Source organism: Mirounga leonina, unplaced genomic scaffold (assembly GCF_011800145.1).
Source record: "Mirounga leonina isolate KUSES-001 unplaced genomic scaffold, KU_Mleo_1.0 Mir_128, whole genome shotgun sequence".
Lineage (NCBI taxonomy): Eukaryota > Metazoa > Chordata > Mammalia > Carnivora > Phocidae > Mirounga > Mirounga leonina.
Window position 1 is genome coordinate 20,308,703 of NW_023270320.1, and position 24,328 is coordinate 20,333,030.

Below are 24,328 nucleotides of genomic sequence, written 5' to 3' on the forward strand. Positions count from 1 at the left end.
TACATCCAAATTTTTGTCACGACTAATACATTACTATTACATCCAAAATTTATTTTTCATCTCTTCTGACCTTCTTAAATTGGGGGAAAATCTATAAAAACAATTACGAAGATTGGTTTATGATGTTCTTTTGCGTCTTTTTTAAAAAAAAAAACCTCAATTTTTTTAGGTTATTTGTTCTCTTGAACATTGCAAAAATATTGAATTTGTTGAGAATTCTTAATGGGCCACTAGATTAATCCTCCATTGATATCTGTATTATTTCTGTGTCCCCTCATCGAAAGTATGACAGTTAAACTTTATAGTTCTTCAGATACTTAAGATTAAATTATGCAAATCATTAAAAGAAATCATATACTTTTAGAAATTTAGTTCAATATGAACTAAATGGTGTGCTGTTTGGAAATTGAGTTTAAGGTAAACAAACTAAAGTGGCATGTTTGTTGATGCCAAAATGTTCGGCTTCAGTAAATATACTAGGAAGCTCTCGTGCCTTGTATGCACTATTTGAAAAAGTTTTATTCTTTTTTTTGAGTGGAGTGTAAGTTTTGTAAATGTTAGAGATTAGAATAAGCCGTAAACATTTTTTGGTACTGATTTTGAGAATTTAAAGCAGATTATCTTTTAAACTTACACAGCTAAGGAACTGGTATTTAATCAAAGAGAAAATGGTATTAAACTTTTTAAAATCTGAGTTAGACAAAAATGCAACACATAATAGACTAGTAGATCAGAGGATAATGGAGTAAAAAAGATCCTTGCAAATACTCATTCTTTCTAAAAATGTAAAGTTTTATATTTAAATGAGTTTGTGAAACAGTCAACATCAGCCAAATCCATTTTATAGATCATTTGAGTGTAATTCTTAGAATAATAGGATGGCACTCTTTTCAGATTTTTTTTTTTCTTTTTTTAAAAGCTAAAGACTTTGATCTGACAATCTGTTTCAGGAAATCTCAGAAGATATGATGCATTTTTTACTTTTTACTCTTAAAGCATTTTTTGGTCATCATTGTTTTATTACCTGAAGTGCCAGATTGGAACCTGTAGGTACTGCTGAAAGTCTTAAGGACAACAGCATCACGTGATGTATTAAGAATTATATGCAGCCAGGTTATTTTCAAAGCACAGTACTATGGCCATTCTTGTGGACAGGATTCTGTGGTATGTTCCTTCTTGTCAAAATAGAAGATAAGAAAAAAAAGAGGGGTTTTTATTCCTTACCTTGCTAGAGTACTGTTAAATTTTTCCTTTAGGCCTTTTGTGTAATTATTGAAATACATGAGTGGGTACACATTAGAATCAGATTCAAAAAAAAAACTTTTACAAATAAATTTTTTCCATTAAGTTGTAATGGTTCCTTTTGTTTTCATACAGTGGATAATCTTTTAAGGGTTTTTGTTTTGTTTTTAATCTAGGTGGTTTATCATTTTTAGAGATGATGGCATATCTCATTAGATATACAGTATAAAGTTTACCTGAGTGAATAAAGCATCAAATAGACCTACATTTTGTACATATTTATAAAATATACCTTAAAAACACTTTAAACATTTTGTTTTAAAACATTTAATTGTTCAACTCAAACTTGAAGACACTTACACTTCAACTATCCGGATAGTCCATTTAGCTGATAATTTTGATTTTTTCCGTTTTTAAAAATTCTACCATATAGGTAAAATTTTTAAGAATTTTTTTTTAAATATTGTACAAATACTTCATATACTTTAGTTCACTATTTGCCATTGTGCAAAAGAGGGTTTGTATTTTCAAAGATAAACTTATTGCATCTAAATACAATGATGGGACATTCAAGGCAGTGCTTATCCATGAATTCCCTCCTGTTCTACCATAATAAAGTCTGGTTGATCACCTTTACTAGCTGTCTAAATGAAATTGCCTTTGCACTGACAATCGAAATCGCTTTAAAGATACACTTTTCCTAATCGTCTACCAGAGCTACTACAGACAAAATGGATCGACAACCTGGTCAGAACATAGGTCTTTTGAGAAGAGGTGGATGACAGGAGGAGATAAGTATGTGTTGGTAAAATGCTTCTGAGGACACTTAAAAACAGACTGCAAGGGGCGCCTGGGTGGCTCAGTCGTTAAGCGTCTGCCTTCCGCTCAGGTCATGATCCCAGGGTCCTGGGATCGAGCCCCACATCGAGCCCCACATTGGGCTCCTTGCTCAGCGGGGAGTCTGCTTCTCCCTCTCCCTCTGCCTGCTGTTCTGCCTACCTGTGTTCTCTCTGTCAAATAAATAAATAAAATCTTTAAAAAAAAAAAAAACGACTGCAAAGCTTGAGTACACTGTTCAACAGGTAACTGGGGAATACGGTATGTTCGACAGTAACTATGTTCTCTTAGAGAAATCAAATGCAAAGGATTTATAGAACGTGTTCTTAAAAAATGAAGGTAGTAATCATGTGATTCATGCTTCAAGAACCACCTGTGAAAACAGTCACCCCCCCATTATAAACTAGCAGATTTTCCCTGTTTTGACTTAACGTGTGTCCCACAGCACAATGTTCCGTTTATTTCCATCCTCAGAAAAAGAGGATGTTCTACCATAAGGCAGTCTAGGTGACTAAGAGCTCATCCTTTAACTGTTCTTAAACCAACAAAAAGTTAAAATAGGACTGGGCAATGCCAAACAAATCACGTGCAGCTTTTTCTCATGGCGGGAAAGTGACAGCAGAAAACTGGTGACAATGCCCAAAGGTAGATCTTTGTTCTTGTTTGTAGCCAGGATTCAGTATTTGTTAGCTTACTGTTGGGGGGAAAATGTGTTAAGATGATTCATCTTTTGACTCATTTCTGAGACCAGTGAGACCAAAGGGGGCCTTTTGATAAGTGATTTTAAGCTCTGGTTTATCCTATGTAAAGGAGCTCCTCATTACTCAGAAAGGACAGTACTAGTTTATGATTTATAAAAAACTATCTTTATGTTGCATCTTCCAGGGAAGGTTTTACAGTGTAAGGAGCTCTCCTGACCTGAATTTATTAATACTTAATAGTTCTTGTTTGACAGATAAAGGTGCTTAATTAAAATGAGAAGAAAAAAAATGCTCCAAAGTAGAATCCTGTTGATGCCAAATTAAAAAATTTATTATCACAGAAAGCTTCAGTTGTCTTTTATTCAACTATGAAAGAAGAGCTATTGTCAGAGTTTAGAATTCATATCTTTTTCATTAAGTATAGCCTCCTAAAGTCTAGTATTAAAAGCATCTTAAATGACCTAATCAAACATTTATTGTGAAAGGTGGATATTAATAAAAAGCAACCTTAATTACACACTAATGTTAATGTAACATGCAAACATGTTTCTAAGTTCTTTAAAAAATATCCTTAGGCAAGTAGAGTCTGTGGATGAGCCCAGAAATGGCTACAAAGAATCAACTGGAGGAGATTCTGGACACACATATATAGCTCAAGTGTGATGTTTTTGTTTACTCTCTTTTCACATGGTCTTTGCACTAGTAAGGCACCAGCTAACAATGAACAGTGTTTATTCCTGTTTAGAAAAAAGAAAACAAAGGTGACAAGTGAAATGGGTACCAGCCGAACCAGAACACCGTACATTTTCACAAGGTTTTTTTTTTAAAGATTTTATCTTTATTTGCGAGAGAGACAGAGAGACAGCACAAGCAGAGGGAGCAGGGAGCCCGTTGCGGTACTCAGTCCCAGGACCCCGGGATCATGACCCGAGCCGAAGGCAGACACTTAATGGACTGAGCCACCCAGGTGTCCCTTTCACAGGTTTTAAATTTGACCAACTCAATCTTTTTCTGCTCCATGCATATTTTTACATATTCAGAGTTAACACATTTGAGTAGATTTCAGGTTGCACTAATGTAGTGGTGTCTCAGCTTCTTTGAAGAGTCTCACCTGTATTTCCATACAGACTACAAAAAGAAACTAATTCTTTGGTCACTTCGAACTTAAAATTGATTTCTCAAATAAATAACAACAGCTGGGAAAGCACTAGAACATCTGACTTATTTAGAGCCAAAGAAAAATACTCAAAATCCTTTGTCGTTTTCTAATTAACCGTCAGTGTGCCCAGTGTCCTCACTCTTCAACCAACTGTTCTTTCCAAGAGGCTAAGTCGTTAAAATTTATTTTCTCTAGACACAATTCTCTGGGCTACTGCATTCAGAAACCACGCCCTACGTATCAGTAAATGGCTTTGCTTGACTAACAAATGGGCCAGTCATAAACCGACTTTGGTTGTAGCCTCGTTTTCATTTCTTATTTTTGTGAAGAAATCATGTTGTGTTAAGATAGTCCGTTTTAAAATTTCTGTTGCTTTCCCGATAGTTGGTGATGAGTGCTTGGTCTGGTTAGGTCAACGTATACTGTGTGTTTTAGCAGTTACAGTGTCATTGCTTGACACGCTATTTTGCCGTATCATTTGGTAAGATAATCCACATTCCAGTGCGCCTTCAAGGCACATCACTCAAACTGCCGTTTTCTTGTTTTGACATAATGGGTATGATCTGGTAACAGAAAAAATAATAAAACGTTGTACAGACTAAGCACTCCAAATGCTTTCACGTCACCCGTGTCACTGATTTTGCGGCAAACCAAAAAGGAATGTGAAATGATGAGAAAGCCAGCAGCAGCTTCTGTAGCAGCTCTTCAAGCTTCCCACTGGGGTGCAAAAGGAGCCACAGACATTACAGAAATGATGAGTGTGGCTGCATTCCAATAAAACTTTATTTATGGACCCTAAAATTTGAATTTCATAATTTTCACATGTCAGAAGTATTATTCTTTTGATTTTTTTTCCCCCAACCCCAGTGGCAAAAACCATTCTCATCTCACTGGCACACAAACAGGCAACAGCCTGGTTTGGGGCCCGTAGGCCATAGTTTGAGGACCCTTGCTCCAGGAGGTTTAATAGAACATGGTGAGTCCAGAATTAATGGCTCGGGAACATTACAAATTATCAGCCAAATACCTCATGTCCAAAAGCTAGATTTACTAAAGGTCATAATGTTCCTCTTACAGAAGTTATAAAATAGTATTACTGCTTAAGAGGCAGAAACCAAAACTGACACAACCTATGAAATTCAGCAACTAGGTAGCTATTCAAAAGGGAATCTTTAATTCCTATTTTTTTTTAAGGAGGTGAAAATCAAAATAAGAAACCAATTAGATCTGCTATATTGTGTCAGCTTTAAAAAGAAGCCACAGTAAGTCATATCAAATGGGTTTACTTTGTCTTTCAGAATAAATGCATTCCTGGAAAGGAGATAAAAATCAACTCTTAACATCTAGTTGAGGTATTCATAAAGAATAAGGTGACAGTGTTGAAATGCAGAAGGCTCGATTAAGAGACTAATAATTAGCTACAGTTAAAGAAGTTAGAGTTCTGTTTAGCTGCCCAAATTAAAAAAAAATAAAATCTCCCAAATAAGTATTTTTAAAACAAAATTACCAGTCATGGACATATATAAGAAACCATTTCTGAAGCCTTTATTTACAAAAGCTTTAAAAACAAACAATACCCTCTGTTTTGCAAATAACATTTTGTTTAAAAAGGACCACCCAGTTACAGCATTGTAATACCATGAATAAAGAATGTACAAAGGAAACAAACCAATGTGGATAACATTTTAAGATCTGCTAGTATTACTGATTGAAATGTAGATAACACACATCGTAACTTGTAGTCTATCATTTCAGGGAAGAGTTAATGATTACCAAAATGTCTTCCTACACATGCTCTGGTCTGGTCACATATTCTGCATGGCTAAATATTTCACAGTCTCTTTTGTCAATATATATAAAATAGATTGCAAAGATATACACAAAAAAATAAACAAGCATTACACTCCTCAGGTAATTTTAATTAGCTATATATAGATAGCCATATATATACACACATATACGGCTTTATATATAGAATATATTTTTGTATTTTGTTGTTTTGCACCAAATCTCTCCATTATTTATCTTTGTAACAACTATGAAAGCACAATTTTTTGTCTTCTAATTTAATTTGGTACAAAATATACCTAAAGACTTGCTATCTTTGGACTTTAATGAAATTGATTTGTTGAATCTACAAAGCAAGAGCATTGTAAGTATGGCTATAAAATTTTTAAAAAATTAAAAATAAGGGTAAACAGTGACAGAATAAAAAGCAGATCAAAGGGAAGTGTGCTATCATAAAATAACTGCAGCTTTAATTATCTTGGATGCCAGTTTCCCGGCAGACATTAAACATCCAATCACAAGGGATCTTTCCTGAAGGGTGTAAAGCTGGTTTGAAAAATTCTTCAGTCACAGAGCAGCCTACACATGCCAATGAGAAACTGACAGACACTAGATGTGCTTGGAAGATTAAACACTACGTACAGAAACAGCAGTGACTAAGCTCCTCAGTAGTTTTTTGTCTTTTTTTTTTTTTTGTAGTCTTGCTGAATCAACCGTTTGCACAATGCATGTGCTATTTCCGTGGGTCAAAAACAAGTAAATATTGTATAAGGTTGGCAGATGGTCATTTTTCCAGCTAAGGAGCAAGAAAAGCGAAAGTTTCTGATAAAACAGAGGATTTGAGTCAGAATCACTCTCTAAAGTGCAAAATTGATGGTCCACAATCTCAAATAGCTAAAATTTTCCTGCAGAATGGAAGGGAGACATGAAACAGGGAAATAAATTACAGTCAGTGCTAGTTAATTTAGGAAGGGGGAAAAACAAACCAAGCCCAAGCAGGTAAAGTTTATCAAAATATTCAATATGATGCAGTTTTCCCCACTCTCTGTCACACATGCCTGCTAACAAGTATATTAATTTAAGGCCAAATTTAACCTGAATGCTTTTCTATTTATTAAGATCTGAGATAGGAATGGTCATACTACTACTGAAAGGCAGAAAATAAAATGGGCTATGAAAAAAAAAATAGTATTATCTATTGTTCAAGGGATTCAACCAGAGATAAAACCTATATACAAGCTTGTGTATAGCTCAAATAAAAATAAAAGGACTATTTCATGTCATGACTGCTTGTTGGCTTCCTCTTCATATGCATTCCCTGTGCCATTCTGTACATAGGATGAACCAGAACCAAGGCCATACAAATGACCACAATATTTGGCATCATCAATATGATCTTCAAAGAACATCTAAAAAGGAATTTTGGGGAAAAAAAAAAAGATAATTTTAACCAAAAGGTACCACTGGTAACTTATACTTCAGCAATGTAAGTACTGACTGTTCATTAACTACAATGACAGCTCTTTTCTGTGGTGCTCCTTTGAGGCCACACATTTTAAATTCAATGAGTAAGATTAATGTTCTCAAGAAGTACAGAGCTCAAGAGAAACCAAAGAAAAAGATTACAAAAAAATGCATAAACACGTGTCTTTCCTATTAACATTTAGTTCAATTTTATGAGAGTCTGTAATCATGGAAAAATGGCAGGCATTTTTATTCCATTAATATAACAATACTCAATGGTGAAAATGAATGAATATTGCCAATGAGGGGAGAAAAAAGTTTAGCCTTGTAAGTAGCCTTGAGTCTACACGCACAGCTGAGTTGGCTGAAAACAACCAAACCCTAAACACGTTCTGGACAGTAAAAATCTGAACATCCACACTAGGTTATTCCTGAAGCAGCCAAGGAATATAAAGATAAATTTGTAGCAGAGAATCCACCGTTAATTGAACCATTAAGGTATTTTTTAAAATGAAAGCTGAAAATTCAAAAAAATTGTTTTAATTCTCTAACGTGGCACTGGAAAGAAGTACAAAGTATTAACTCGTCATGAAAAGAACAGTCCAAATCGCTTCTGAATCAATACTTGGCAGAACAACTATTATGCTTTCTATTATTAATACAATTGCTACAAAAGTTTTAAATTTCCAGATAGTTCTCAGTCAATTCTTGAGTGTCTAAGAGGATATACTCAAAAGAATTCTATAGTTGTATTTTACAAAAAGGAAAACTTTCTTTTCTTTGCATTTAATTTACAGTGAGGTATGCCTGCATCTATCACTCCATTACATAAGCTAGGAGGAGACTTGGGTTTGTTCAATTCCACGCTTCCATACCGAGCTTTATATTCAGTACTGCCTTTGCCACTTAAGGGGCTGTGCTCATTATGATTTTTGATTCAACTACTTCAGATTTACTTAACCACTTGAGAATTCAGAACCTCTTAGTAAGATTCAATCTACTAAAAAGCACTATGTAAGCACTACTCTATAAACCCTCAAAGTGCTGAAAAATGGCATGAGCAAATGGTATCTTACCAACAGTTTAATGCCTACAAGACGACAATGCCGGGGAAACCTAACATGTAGATTCCTTGACTTGGCAGCGGCAGCCCTGATGTGGTCCTACAGAGAGAATTCTGGAGTTCTCCCGCTAGTGATGTGTGTGTGTCCTTGGAGAGAAGTTACTAGCCTCTGGCTTCAGTTTTCTCATCAAGAAATAGTATGGTTGGACCTACATGATTCCTAAGGTAGTTTAAACTGTTTCATTTTTCAGTCTATGAAGAAATCATTTTTTCACTGCCCTGTGAACTACATTTCAAGAGGACTTATTTTTGAACACTCATTCAAGTGTGTTGGACACAGCCTACATGCATCTCTAACCAGATCTTCATTTAATGAGCACTTATTGCCCAAAAACTTTTGCCGTTAGATTTTAAATGTTCTCAACCTAACAACCAACTGAGAAAAAGGCACTGATGTCTTCATACTTCTCTCATTTTGAAAAAGGCCATTCCCGTGAGCAATGAATCAGATCCTGCTTGATGCTGTGGTCCTATCCGTTCCAGCTCTAACTGTTCAGCAACTTCCTGTAAACCACCCTAGAAGAAAGAAAACCTGCCTGTCAACACAGGAACAGTACAATGCCCAAATTCACAAGTTACCTAACCTAGACACTGACCAAAATATAAATGGACTTTAGCATGTAAAGATGGACCTTATGAAGATCAGAAAAAAAAAGAATGTGAATTACAAATTGAAGTATTTGTTGAATATGGGAAAAGTTTATAATTTAATAGAAAATGAGATCCTAATTGGGAAAATTTATCTTCATCATATGCTTTAAGGCATGTGACAGACAAATAACATTCCTAAAGATTTGGGGGAAGCAGATCCTATACAAGGGAACAGGTGTACAGGGGAACATTTATCAAGTACATTCAGTCAATCCATCCATCAATATAAAAATGACCATTGGCAGTTCCTCGCAAACTTTCCTAAGCTTTTCACCAACCCATCTCTAAGTGGTTTATCTATATAATTTGTACAAAACAAAGCTATTATGACTAACCCAATCCTTAAAAATCCACTAAGTGCTTAATTATGGTTTTGTTAAAAAGAAGAGTATGCTGTTATAAGAATACAACTCCTTAGGAGGGTCTAAATATTTGCTTATTTTAACATTGCCAGGCTTAAAAAAGAAAAGAGAGTGAAAGGGAGGAAGAGAAAAAGAATAAAAGACAAAAGTAAGGAAGGAAGAGAGGGAAGGAAAATAATGGGGGGGAAAATAGGAGGTAAGGCAAGAAAGATCAGGACAAACAAAACAGACACAAATTCCTCCCTAATTGTTAAGGCAAAGGAGACCTCCTCTGCTTCACAGCTTGAAACAGTGCTCTGCACAGACAGCTCTTACTTCTGTGCTAAAAATAACATGAGGATTAAGTATCATTAGCAGCTGCTTAGGAGAGCAACAGAATAGGGGCATTCAGCATGGCTGACCATAGATCAAAAAGCACGTTTGTCATTAACCTAAATTTAACACTACAGCTCACTCAGGGCATATTTAGAATACCTGGTGTACTTAGAAATCTTCCAATTTCATACACATAGTGAGCAATAATTTGATCCTGTTCCTAAAATATGTCATTGTAGAGACAGGTCAGATTTTAAAAAGCACTTCCAAAGCCAGATTAAAACATGTAGACCATGGATTCTCAGCATGTAATGCTTTCAGGGGGTGGACTGAGTTTCTACAGTAATCAGGCTATCCTACTTCAAGTTCACTTGAGTCACAGAGAGAAGTCTCTTCAAATTGCACATAATCCTACTGCTCTTAAGTGCTACAAACATGGAGTAATCTTCCTTAAAAATTTCCCCAGTTATATGCCATATTCTCTAATAAGGCAAGCAAACTTTGGCCAAAAGACTACTTCTCTTCTGATTTTAAGTTCATCTGTCAAAAGCAAAGTTTCCTTATTCAATTCCTACATTGTTTCTTTCTGCTTAAAAGTAAAGCTCTTAAATTTTTACCATCTCCTAAAAGTGTAACTTTATTTGCACTTCTAAAACCTGGTAGGAGAATATGATAAACCTGATGTAGGTTCTACCAAGCAGCCACTTACCTAAATGTGCATTTTAGTTGCAGCTTAAATACAAACACAGCTGGAGGGAAAAAGAAAAAAAAAAAAGCCCTTCTATTCCTTGGGAGTCTGTGCCACCACTGGTGAATTCGTTCTCAAACTGAAGGAGCACTTTACATATTAAAGAAATGTTCCTTTTGAGAGAATTCATGTTCAGAAGTAACGTTATTACACATGCATTCATCAGTGTCAGAATGTAAGCTTCTGTCTAGACAGGACCTACGCATTTACAGTAGCACTAAGATCTTGACATCTTTCGGGCCAGGAAAAAATCTTTTAGCCATGTAAATTAATCCTAGGAACATGATCTATGACTAGAACCAACAAAATAATTTTTTTCAGGGAAAACTCTGTTTACTACATTACTAACTACACTGCTGGCCACCTCCGATTTTATGTTGCATGGATAGACTGTGCGCATGTTGGGCAGTGTGAACTTGCACTTCTGTGCATGAGAGCCTCGCTAGTCCTCACATTTTTGTGCAGGTTTATGATTTTAATCTGGCAATGATGAAAATCTGATTCTTGGTTTGAATTTTGTTGAAAACTTATTCTGCCAATATATGCTGAAACTTTGAAAAAGGATTTCCTACAAATTATTTATGCAACAAAAAGAATCAAATGACCAGATAATGTAATTGCATTTAATATAAAACTTAAAATACGGCTTAAAACAACATCCCAGGCTAAAATCTTATTTATTAGTCACTCAGTCTAAATAGTGTGTAGATTACAAATAGCCACTTAAAAAAGCCTTACTTTGAGATTTTTGCAGCTCTTCATGAGGTATTTCACATCATAAATGACAGGAAAAAATAATCGAAGAATCTCAAAGAAGTCAAGTTCTTCTTCAGGCAAGTTAGAGTTGGTCAGGATTTTGATTAAATAGCCAAAGTCATAACCACTACAAAAGGGTTAAATACAGAACAGAGACATATGAATACCACAGAGATGAAAAAATATTTTGATACAGATTTTAAGTGAGCCACAACTGTAGGTCAAAAAAGGAATCAACCAAAAACACACACACACACACACAAAGAGAAAACAGACATGTTTGTAATGATAATGGGAAAATGCCATCATCTTACCAACAGTGATATGAACTTGTCACTATTATTCAGATATCAGCATACAAATCTAAAATAGCATCTCAAGCCTGCAGTCACTAGATTACTATTTTGCTGATCTCTAAAGGAAGAACTCTTTAAAAAATTATCAAACCACCCACAGATGTCTCAAAAAATTTTAAATAACTACGGAAATGGAAAAATAAATATGAATGGAAACGTGGCTAAAGATGTCAAAAGGTAGCAGAATTGGCAAAAATAATACAACTCTTCCCATATTTTACATAAAGAGGTCATCATATGCTTCAAAACCCAGAGTGGGGTGCCTGGGTGGTTCAGTCAGTTAAGCGTCCAACTCTTGATCTTGGCTCAGGTCAATCTCAGGATTGTGAGTTCAAGCCCCACATTGTTGTGCTCCACACTGGGTGTGGAGCCTACTTAAAAATTAAAAACAGAAAAACAAAAACCCAAAGAGTAATTCCCTAATGGAAGTATTTTCATTTCCTTAAATGATTTTATCATTCTCTTCCCTCAAAATTGTTCCTATCTCATACTGCTCCTCAAGATATACTAATGGAAATGCTGCACATGGAAGAAATAAAAGTAGTAAACACTGAGAACTACTATCCAGAGAATAAAACACCAACTCCCACACTTTCAAATCAAGATCTCCCATCTCTATTGTTTGTTTTGTTCCATAGCTGTGTATGTCCCCACGTTCCTGTGCCATAATTACACACTTTTTTCCCTATCTACCTTTCCTTCAAGGACAAGATGCCTTCCCTGAAGAGTCTAGCTCCCAGTGATTTCTTATACAAGCTCTTTTCTTGTACTACCCTTTAAAATGCATTATTGTTTTCTCCACTAGTCTAGGAGGAATCACATTTTTAAAAATATCTTAAAATCTTTTACTTCAAATAGCTTGAAATCAGTATGTATTTGGTGAGAGATGGTATTAACATATCTTTTGGGGGGATACAAACAAAATTTCTATTAATGTTCAGAATTACTTCTAATTTTAAAAAGAAAAAAAGAAGCTTTACCATTGAAGACCGTTAAGGAATAAGCAATTAATGGCAGAAACCTTTAAATTTCCAGTAATTGGCAAGAAAGTGACTGCTATCTAACTAAAGAGAAGTCAATACAGCATTTGCTTACTACTAGTAAAAGACTGTACAAGAATTCAGGATTTATAAATATCTTAAACTAGTCTTTATCTCCTAGAAATAGGTTAGAATATGATGAAAATATTTAATGACATTTAGAATAAAATCTTAACATACCTTGACAAATACTGGAGTCTAATTTAGAGTCTACAATCTAAGAAGACATGAACCCTTTGTTTTTGTTTATCTTAATAACCCCAATGCCTAGAATGCAGTATTTGCTCAGAGTATTTTTTGAGTGAAAGAATAAGTCATATACAGCAAAAGGACGGGACGATGCTTTCTATTCATAACCAGAAAAGTCAAAAAACCAAAAAACAAACAAAAAAAGCCCACCAAAAAACCCCTGAAAAACATTGCTCAAGTAAAAGAGACTTCAGTCTTGTCTCCTGAGATATAGGCTCAAATGGAGAACAGAAAGAAAAGATGACAGGTGACAATTAGTATGTTCAATACCTTCAACTCAAAAATTACTGCCTAGTACTACATCAGAGTTTGCAATATGAACAGTCCTTCATTATACTCATTCCAGAGGCCAGAGTTGGAAATTCTAAAGCATGCAGGAGACTCTATTTTTTTAAAAAATGTCTGAAATGGACCTAATATAAGAACATTAATAGAAGGCCAAATAAAATAATTCCCAAGGCCACTTTTAGTCCCTGTGCTTCCTGTTTATTTAGTGTACCTCAATAGAAAAACTCTTTACCTGGAAGTCTATTTTTACAAAATGGAACTAATTCCCTTTCTAGAAATTCTCTTTAACAATCCAGTTTTATTTTATAATAAGAATTAAAAATGACCATTTACTGAAAATTTATTGTGTGTAAAACCTTTTACCAAAATGCTCTAAATATATTATTGGTCATTACAGCAAGATATTTACCTAAGTGATGTCTACCTAATAACTCTTCTTTAAAAAAACATTAAAATCCACCACCCCCACCCACTCCTAACATTCTCTTTGCTGTTTTTTTTCTCCATAGCACTTATGAACATCTAACAAACCACAATATAAATTTCATCATTTAAAAAAAATTGCCTACTACCACCAGAATATAAACTTCACGAGGATGAGGATTTTAGTCTGTTTTGTTCACAGCATAATTCCTAGAATCTTATACCAGAGTGCTTGGCATTGGTAGATATTAAATAAATATTTTCTTAATGAATGAATGGTTTCATTCTAAGTCCCAGAAATGTTAAATAACCCTTGGTAACATTGATTCCAAATGGCATTGCTGGATTTAAACCAAGATCTACTTTGTCAGCCTCTTTCCACTACGCAATACTGTCTCTCTCATTGGCTAAAAATGAAACACATACCTTTAAATTAACCCTTAAGTAGACCAACATTAGCTTCTTGAGAGGAGACTGCTACATGGCAGCCAGTTCCTTGTAGAACTAAGCCTGAAAGTACTGAAACAGTGACCCACACCAAGGAAATGGAAACACAAATGCTATTTTCAATGCAATCTTTTTACCTATGAAATGATAACCATTTGACCCCTTCGCAGAGGACCACTCCTGATGTCATAAGAAGTTCTGCAAAGTACTGGGTCTCAATTCCTTCCTCCTCATGTTTTTTAAACTGGATGCCAGATGTTGTTAGTAGCTCTATAGAGTCCTGGGCATACATGTCCTCCCTGGCAGGGGAAAAAGAAAGACAACCTTCAAATGTGCCATACTTCAAACAAACTGTTTTTCTCCCACTTACATCTACAACCTACAGTGCCAGAAACAACAAAACAGAGGATTGGCTTGGGTCCGATTATTCCAATGTTTCACATATAGAAAGGAAAATACAATTTAAATATTGTATGTAATAAGGTTATTATTTTAGAAAAGTGTTCAGTAAATCATCTTTCAAAACAGTCCAAGGGTGAGATTTTAATTTTTACTATGATTCAATGTCATTAGCCTTTCACAAGTTAAATATATTTAACTGAGTTTGAAAAAAGGGTCTTCTACTCACCAGGAGCTACCACCACAAAGTGAACGACATGTTCTTTTCAGGGGCTTTAGTCTCAGCAGCCTTTTTATTGCTGCCAGATGGAGCTGTAGCCACAGGGGCGACAGCCTATATCCATCTCCCATGTCCCAGCAGCAACGGTAAGGATACCAAGAGGAAAACATCTTATATGGCTAAGTTAAAACTGCATTCCATCCTAAAGAAAAAGGAGTTTCCTCCTCTCACTAATGTTGAGCCTTTCAAATGGCTCCAATAAACAGTAAAATGTTTAAAATGAAAGAAGACTGTGCTATAATAGCAATAATTTCTTCTAACAATCTTAATCCTAGAAAATCACCTCCCAAAAATCAAGCCAGGAAATCTAAATATAAACCAACCCTTCAAGATTTTACTGAAGCCAAAAAGAAAGCCCTAGGGCGCCTGGGTGGCTCAGTTGGTTAAGCGACTGCCTTCGGCTCAGGTCATGATCCTGGAGTCCCTGGATCGAGTCCCGCATCAGACTCCCTGCTCGGCAGGGAGTCTGCTTCTCCCTCTCACCCTCCCCCCTCTCATGTGCTCGCTCTCATTCTCTCTCTCAAATAAATAAAATAAAGTCTTTAAAAAAAAAAAAAGAAAGCCCTAATTTCTAAGCACAAACACACAGGTATCCAAAATGTTAAGTTAAATTAAAAAAAGGATCAAAAGAAAGGTATAGGTTTCTTTTTTTTTTTTTTCTTTAGAACAAAATATATGGCATTTATTAAACGTGTGACACAGGTTCTAATATCAAAGTAGAGCATGCATGAACAAATTATTCATTTAACAAAAACACCAGTTGATACTGAAAACATGAAATGATTACATGTCCACAACATACAAAATTCTCTTTCAGTTAAAGTGAGAAAGGGAAAAAGAAGAATCACAGGTGAAATAAACACACTGATTTCAGTGAGCCCCATGAAGGCATAAGGCACAAATTAAACCAAGGGATTAGCACATCAGAATGAGGCACTTGTGCCTGCAAGAGGCCAGTCTCCACCCGTGGCTCCCACAACCCCACACAGATCCTGGCCACCAAGAGGAGAGAGCACCCTTCCCTGGCAGGGTCAGGTCTCCCCAGGTGCCCCTGCGCCTGTGGACAGGCTTCTGGGCACCAGAGAAATACCGCCTCTAATACTTTTATGGGTGAATAAAAGAAAGGTATAGGTTTCTGAGAATACATGAAAAGTATTTTATGCATTGCCCACTGCATTTTTTAATTTACTTTTTAAATTACAAGAATACTGGTTTCCACCACTTAACAAAAGAAAATTCTATTAAAAGCTTTAACAAAACGAAGCCAAAAGAAAAATTAATTTAGGTGAAAAGGTATTTTACAGTCTATTCTTTGGAAATCAGTCTGCTTCTAAATGTCTTTGAAAAATAACAAAACATAATGTTGTATGGTGCCAGATGGTAAATACACTTATTGTGGTGAGCACTGTACAATGTACAGAATCATTAAATCACTATGTTATGCACCTGAAACTAATATAACGTATGTGAACTATACCTAAATATAAAAATTTAAAAAACAAACAAACAAAAACTAGCCACTGGAACATCTGAAAAAACAGAGGGGAACTGTAATCATCACTTTAGGTCAAAATTTCCCCCAGGAAAACCCTTTAGGAAGGATATCTGAATAAATCTAATACTAAACAACAGATATCATTGGCTTTATTACACTAAAAATATGTATCTTAAACAACTAAAATCTCACTCATCAGGCTCTGATGCTCACATTGAGAGGCATACCTTAGCAAATTATAACCAACCCAGAGTGTAAGATTCTTTCTCTAGGCTTACATTATTCTGGGCCATATACTCACTTTATCTTTATTTTAGTACACTCTACCAGAATGTAAGCTTCAAGACGGCAATTAATTTTTGTCTCTTTTGTTTAATGTCTATCACCACATCAAAAAACATATGAAGTAGAAAAGTGAGTATTGCACTATTTAAGTCAGAATTTCCCAAACTTGCCCAATGACAGCAATCATCCAGAGAGCTTACCAAAAATATGGATTCCCAGGTCATCTACCTAGACCTATTGAATCACAACATCCAGGAAAAAGATCTGGGTAAGTACCTCAGGTGTTTAATGATCAACAAGTTTGGTTTAAAAAAAAAAAAAATGCGTAAAATTACTTTTTTTTTTTTTCTTTCTTTTTTTTTCTAGAGAGAGAGAATGAGAGAGAAAGAGCACATGAGAGGGGGGAGGGTCAGAGGGAGAAGCAGGCTCCCCGCCGAGCAGGGAGCCCGATGCAGGACTCGATCCCGGGACTCCAGGATCATGACCTGAGCCGAAGGCAGTCGCTTAACCAACTGAGCCACCCAGGCGCCCCAACTTCTCTTTTTTTCTGTATAGTTCACATAACTCAATGCAGATTAAGCTAATGTACTATCATTTAAATTTCTTTGGAGTAAATATTTTAAAACTTGGAACCAATTCCATGCTTTATAATGCCCAACTCATTAGAAGAGAAAGCTGAAAGCTCCATACAGATAGGCTAATAAAACTCTAAATAGGATAAAGAAAATTTCCTGCTGGTAGGGAAACTCCATAATTGTTACAATTTAGTTCTCCAAATCAACAGACTGTCCCCTTCCCACAGTATCCACCACTTCAAGTTTTGAAATCATTCCTCACCTTCAAAAATCCTAGTACATGTAGGAATATATTAAAGGATGCAAATCTCAAAAATGTCGTCAAAACATTGTTTAGTCAAAAAAGTAAGGACTGCTGCAGGTGCAGGGATTGGCTTACTGATTAGAACAATCTGTTCAGAACAGCAATGAACAGTCATGTAATTGCTCCTAACACTAACCAACTACTGAAGTTTAAGGTGGCAAAATATCCAGGTATAATAACTGAACGGGAGTGAAAGCCACATACAAATCCCTAAAAAATGTTTTCCCAAAAAGCAGAGATACAAGGCTACTCAAACTATATCCTAAAAACAGAAACTAACTTAACTAGGTATGTTAAATCCAATAAATATATTTTTCACCGTTTTTTAAAGTAGGCTCCACGTCCAACATGGGGCTTGAACTCACAACCCCAAGATCAAGAGTCACACTCTCTATGGACTAAGCCAGCCAGGCGCCCCTACTTTTTGACCTACCTACAAGTATAAACTTAGCCTACTACACAAATTGACATTTTTAAACACAGCAGATTAAATATTTTACAATTTGGAAATGCTTTCCAACCTCAATCCATTCCTGGCTCACCATACATTTTATATTTTAAAACATGCACCCTATATATTTAAGTTCTGCTAAAAATCATGAGCAAAGGCAAACCAGGATACAGACTGTCACAAATGCATAAATGGTCACTAAACTTAATATTTAATGAACTCAAACCAAGAACACATAAGATGCTCAAAAAAATCTAGGCGCCTGGGTGGCTCAGTTGGTTAAGCGACTGCCTTCGGCTCAGGTCATCATCCTGGAGTCCCTGGATCGAGTCCCGCATCGGGCTCCCTGCTCAGCAGGGAGCCTGCTTCTCCCTCTGACCCTCCCCCCTCTCATGTACTTGCTCTCTCTCATTCTCTCTCTCAAATAAATAAATAAAATCTTTAAAAAAAAAAAAAGATGCTCAAAAAAATCTGCAGACTATATGAAAGACAACAGGAACAGCCTGCAACTCCATACCTGACAACTGCCTTTTAGCCTTCAAATGCCTATGCATTATCCATAGAACAAAATCAAAACTACCCTTTGTTTGATTCTGCTGTCTTTTCCACTTACAGTCCTCCCTATATCTCCTCTCCTCTACCATTTTCCTTAAATGAGTTATCAGCTTCCTTTCTGTTACCACTGAACCCACAATCTCCTGTAATCTCTATTACACTATTAAAATGATTCAAATACTAATTATTGCAATCATCAAACTGATGTTTTAGAAATTCGTTCTCATCTCCTTTGAGATAACTTTCTTCTGCACACCTCATCAATATTCTACTTCAATTTTCATTTTACACATCAACTCCAAATTCAGTTTAGGGAGAATACATTGATCATTATCTAACAATCTCGCAATTCTAATTTTTGGACTTTGGCAATGGAGAGCAGACAGAAATGTTACAGGAACACGAAGTTGTAAAGACCATGACCAACCTTCCTCAACACTATATCCCTCACACCTAACACAGCTGCTGACACATTCTAGGTACTCAATAAAAAAGTCAATTTTCATCTTTCTTCAAAATATCCAAGATTCTATTCATGGTACCCTGTCTTCATATTAGGTAGTCCCAGTTTTATCTTCCAAATAATTGTTTCCACTTAAATAGTACATTCTACTACATCCTTCTTAAAAATGTCTTCTTAGACATTAACATTAGTATAAATGGTAGCAAAACCTGGTAACAAGTAGCCCTCTCTGTATAAGAAAAAAATGTCTTTCAAAGATTATAATAATAAGGCAGTTGTTATCATAACATAGTGTTTCTAGAAAAGGAAAATACCAATTTTACCAAAATGGGAGACATGGATGGGTCACTTCCTACTCATGTATTTATATCACAACAGTATCTCAGTTAAAAAAGTGTTTTAATGATCCAACTTGGGAAAAAAGTAACATAGAACAAATGAAATGGTGATGAACTAATTTTAAAAATGGTTATCTTTTGAGAAAAGGATAAGACAATTTTCAGTGTTTCAGAATTATAGTACTTATAAAAGGTTATTACCAGTTAGAATAGAGAGGAGTACTTTTTACCCTTTACAAGGTTCTGGTGTATATTATGAAATCCAACAAAGTAAAACAGAAAATGAGGCTAACCGCAATAAGCCATAGTACTGTACCACTGACAACACTACTCTCTAAAATCATCAGCCCTGCTTTTTAGATCTTATATGCTAAATATCACATTACCGTACAGAGAATGGGAGGTTCTCACATTGGCACTACTGTTAATTGTCCCATAGCTTCTTTAACTATTTTTTGAACCAGATTTAAGATCATATTACACAAGTACAAACACACAAGTACAAGCTGTCAAATAGAAGGACACTGCAATGTTGTAACTTAATCAGAACTAAACTCACCTTAGAGTCAGTTTGTAAACAAACTGCTCTTACCCCAAAACACTAAACTTCCCTAAGCTATCAAGACATCAAGTAAGGAAACTGAGTTTCAACCTTGGGCTTGAGTTAGAATTCAGATTCTGAACAGTTTCTGAAAGAAATACCAAATTTAACGATACCATTACCTCTCTTATATGTAAGTTACAAGAGGTTTTGTGGGCTGATCGGGGACTGTAGCTATTATATAATTATATTGACTTGACAGGAAAATGCACCCAAGTTTCCAAGAAATGTCTTACTGCCCTTGACACATAATCTACTCACAAACTGGAGTTTGACTGTAATAAAAATCTCTTCACAAGAAGGATAATTACTACAACAAAGATGTATATATTTCAAATTGAACACAAAGTTTGAAAGTAAAACTGATGTAAGATTATTTTTTCTATCAAGAAGTGTTTTCAATACCCAAAGTTTTTCAGATTTCAAAAAAAGTGGCAGTCATACTTTTCAAACAACATCTTTAAAATTCAAAGTATCTGAATATACAGTCTTCTTTATCCTGGTTCTTTTGTCCCATTAGAAGAAATCTAGTCTTTTGAAATTTTAGGTTTTAAATATTTCTAGGATCACTGCGCCAAATTCAGTTAGCATTTCATTCACCATACTTGAGGGAAATCAATTCCTAAAATTAAGCTAAAAAAAGTTTGGGTTATATTTATTTCCCACTTACGTCAAATTAAATTTAAAATTAAACTGCCAAGTTGAAGTTCCTGGAGGATATTCTCCTTGCTCATTCATAAATGTCAGTCCTAGCTGAATTATCTTTAACAAGTCTACATTACATCGCAATAGTTGGTACTGATAGTCAGCATTGCTCCTGAATTCTCCAATAGGTCTTGCAACCACACCTGGAAACTCGGTGTCCTGTAAAATAGTTTTAAGATTCATTATTTACTAAATGGTCAAAACCACAATCCACAAATTCTTAGAATAATTAATTTTTGGTTCAAGTCAAAGAATACTGCTATAGATAATATTCTACACATTCATCATATTCAAATACAAATTACCTTTTAACTATGAAGAGCGTTACTTTTTAGATCCATAAAATAAAACTCTACAAACTTAATGACTTTTTCTTACTTTAAATACTGTCAGTAAAAAATTATTTTGTAGAAGACATGAATGATAAATGCACCAAGTACTCTATTCCCAAGGAAGGGAAAAAAATCATAAATTCATGTTTCTCAAAGGGTATGTGAAACTATGCTAACCGTATGCCAGTGTTAAAACAAATGAAGAACTGGTTAAAAGGAATGGAAAATGCATCATACTTTCCAAGCATTTCTGAGGCAAGGTTTTTCTAAATATCAAAACTCTCTTAATTTCTTGGGCTAAAATAGCACTCTCTCTATACTTTAGAGAAAATATGTCATAAAAAATTACATGATACCCACTTATTCCTGAAGAACGTTATCATGTCTATAATGTCACTCCTTATCATCTGAGAAATGATCACTATGTATTTTTGTGGGATAAAAAACAACTTCAATTCTAATTATGGGTAAGTATACCTTTATAAATAGGTTATCTATGTACACTCGAATATTCATATTTTCACCAACCTGCCCCTCCCCACAGAAGTACATTTATTTATTTGCATTAAAAATACTGAGGAAATGATACTATATCACTTTAATTTTAAAATTCAAACTGGGAAGCTAAGAACAAAATCTGAATACCAAATCACTATGAAACAGTAAAGAAATTAAAACTCTAAAGTTAGTCCAACTCAACAACCACTTTACTGGATATTTTGTGTTATGCTAGGTGTGTTGTGGGAGAGAAAGGATGACTAAGGCACTAACCCCTTGCTTAGCGGAACTTACAATATGGAAAACAATACGGTAACTATAATAGATGTACAAAGTACAGCAGATAAAGCAGCAAAATAATTAACTGAATAGATGGCCTAGGTAGATTGAATACTAAATGCAAAAGCAGAGATGCTTAACAGCACAGTGTGTTCATCCAACTTCACTGATGATTAAAACAAACGACAAAAAACCTGCAGATTAACGATGTTCCACTGGGAGATCTGATTTTTTTTTTTTTTTTTGAGAAAGACATGCAGGAGCTCCCTAGCTTCTGTGTGCTCATCTGGTATTATCAGTTAAGCCTTAAGTGTTGCTGGGAGCTAACCTGGCACTCACAGCTAGGTTCTAATGTTCTTCTGTTGTTGAGTATGAACAGTTTCACACTTCAACATCAGACAAAACCACTCTGTAATCGTGACTGAGCATAGACAAAAACATAAACATTGCCCAAACCACAAAAATGACCAAACATCCTTCTATCTTGGCTAATGTTAAGTAACCGTTGCTTCTTTATAGCTTTAGTCTCATTCCAGTCTTCTCGCATTCAAGACTTATTAAGATACCCTGTTATAGAATTACCACCCTTCTCAACAGCATCCAATTCAGAGCAAGGCACTGCCTCCTTAATCCCTCCCTAAAACCACCTGACAGAAGCTCAAATCCTAAAAGTCCTTTCTAACACTCTTACTCAAATGCCCCATGGTTCCAGTGGTATGCCTTTTCCCTCCCTCCAATGAGTAATAAACCCAATTTGTCACACTGCAGGAGTGTTCCTGGTGGTCTCTGGTTGGAGGACACTGACAAAATTTTCTTTTTATAATTAAATTAATCTCTACAGTAGTAACCAAATGGACTGAATTCAAGACTTTTAAAATCCCTCTTCCTCTTAAAAAAAAAAAAAAATCCCTCTTCCTCTTTTATCAGAAGCATCTTAAGGATTTGATGATAGGCATACCATAGCAACGTAATTATATTTTCTGATAACTTGACGAATTTTCTTCATCTCTTCATCCAGGTTGCAAGCCCAAACTTCACAAATTCTTTGGCTATGATCTACAGTTGCTGCTGGCATAGTGAGGGCACAAGAAGTCTAGATGCCAAGCATCAAAATGTTATACTTGATTGAAGATTTGTTTGTTTCATAAAATACTTTATCCTTTATTTTTGTACCTGTCAAAATAAAAGCCAGTGATAATAGAAATATGAATCATAGAAGAATTGAGTTGATACAAACCTAAAAGATTATTTATTCAAAATCCTTGATTTGTAAGAAAATCAGTTTGGGAAATGACTTGTCTAAAATCACACATCTAATCAGTAGGGAAAAAAGAACTGCAACATAAGTTTTCTGGTTCTAATATCAATGTTAAGTAAAAACAGTGTTTTTTATGTGTACATACTAATCATTTTTTAAAAATTTAACATTAAAGATTACTCTGAATGCAACTCACTCTCCAAATAGAACTTTATAAAGACATCTATTTCCACATAGAAAATGAAAAGTTAAATAGTGATATAATGTGACGGGATCAGATATTATTAGGACAAAGGTAATGTTTGCTTTTACTCATTAACAGCACATTCAAAATCTGATTTGATTACAAAATCTACTTCAGTAGCATTTATTCAAGTCCGATTAGAAGGGACTTTTTAGTAAACCAACAACAACAACAACAACAAAAAACCAGAAAAAGCTCTTTCTGAAAAATAAGTAACAGCCACAGAAACTGAATGTCCATAACTGCAGGAGGGAGAAAGGAAGCAATAGGGTGTAAGCATTTCAAACTATTTCTAATTTCCTAAAAACCTGAGCATAAACATACATCTATTGCTTCTGGTCCATAAACAGAGTATCATGCCACATAAAGAGTACAGACCAACATTTTGATTCTTGGACAGAAAAATTCCAAATGCTCCTTCATTTTTCAGTTTGAAAGAATCCTAACAAGGGTAAAAAAGGGAATTATGATACCCCCCCAAGCACTTCAGTCACAAATGTAACCTCAAGTCCTCCAAGAACAGAAACCAAAGATCTAGGGAACCCCTCCCTTATTACCCTCCCCACTCCGCTACACACACACACACACACACACACTTTAGAAAGACCCTGTAGCTTAACATTGCTTTTTCCACCTCTCTCTCTACTACAATTCCAGAAGCCCCGACGAGGCACCAGAGGCCTTCTCATTACTAGAGATACAATCTCCGTACTGCAGGCTCCCAAAAAAGCGAAGACAAAACAGAGCCACTCAAGTCATAGATAACTCTCTTCCCCGGCAAAGGGCCAGCGTGAAGGTGCTTGATAACCATTTACTGGGGCCAGACTGACTCCCAAGCACTGCTGCAAGAAGAAATACGAGGAGCTGAGGATCTAGGCCACCGCCCTCCACTCCCAATTTCCGTCCAACAACGTCGAAGCCCCAGGTACAAAGCCTTTACGTCATCAGCCCGCGCCACCCCCTTGACATACCCTCAGCCCGTTACCCTGCCCCCCTCCACCCGCCGTCGAGCTCTTCCTCCGCCAGCCGCGTTCCAGCTGGCGCCATCGCTCACCCTCTGAGGTTCATCGTTCCCGCCCCCTTTCTACTTCCCCAATCCGCCCCTCCCCCCGGCAGACGCAAGATCTACTTGTGTCGCTGAGCCCGCGCTCCTCCTCTTCCTCCTCGCCATAGAGACAGCAACCAGCGGCGGTGGCGGTGGCGGTAGCGGCGGCAGCAGCGGGTGCCCCATAGACACCTCACTCCCAGCAAAAGGGAAAGGGGAGCCGGGGCTGCGCCGCACCGTGCTGCGCCGTCGCTTCTCGCACGTCCTGGCGG

The 24,328-nt window shown here is 35.9% G+C and overlaps 1 protein-coding gene across 1 annotated transcript; it reads right to left on the reverse strand.

Annotated features, from left to right (window-relative positions):
- Positions 1-5,458: 5,458 nt before the first annotated feature.
- On the reverse strand, positions 5,459-24,321 carry CNOT7 (CCR4-NOT transcription complex subunit 7). The gene is made up of 7 exons (XM_035004147.1): positions 24,141-24,321; positions 22,468-22,682; positions 20,366-20,559; positions 14,087-14,248; positions 11,129-11,273; positions 8,720-8,830; positions 5,459-7,136 (listed from the first exon to the last, which is right to left on the reverse strand). Exons 2-7 carry the CDS (start codon positions 22,582-22,584, stop codon positions 7,008-7,010), a joined length of 858 nt encoding a protein of 285 aa, XP_034860038.1. The 5' UTR covers positions 22,585-22,682; positions 24,141-24,321; the 3' UTR covers positions 5,459-7,007.
- Between the last annotated feature and the right edge of the window lie 7 nt (positions 24,322-24,328).

What these genes read in the sequence shown, in the direction of transcription:
- CNOT7 (XM_035004147.1), bottom strand. Translation starts at nt 22,584, where the DNA reads ATGCCAGCAGCAACTGTAGATCATAGCCAAAGAATTTGTGAAGTTTGG. An exon ending in AATATAATTACGTTGCTATG is followed by an intron (nt 20,560 to 22,467) that starts GTATGCCTATCA and finishes ACTATTTTACAG; the next exon opens with GACACCGAGTTTCCAGGTGT. An exon ending in CCTTTTTCAAAATGAGAGAA is followed by an intron (nt 7,137 to 8,719) that starts GTATGAAGACAT and finishes ATTCCTTTTTAG; the next exon opens with ATGTTCTTTGAAGATCATAT.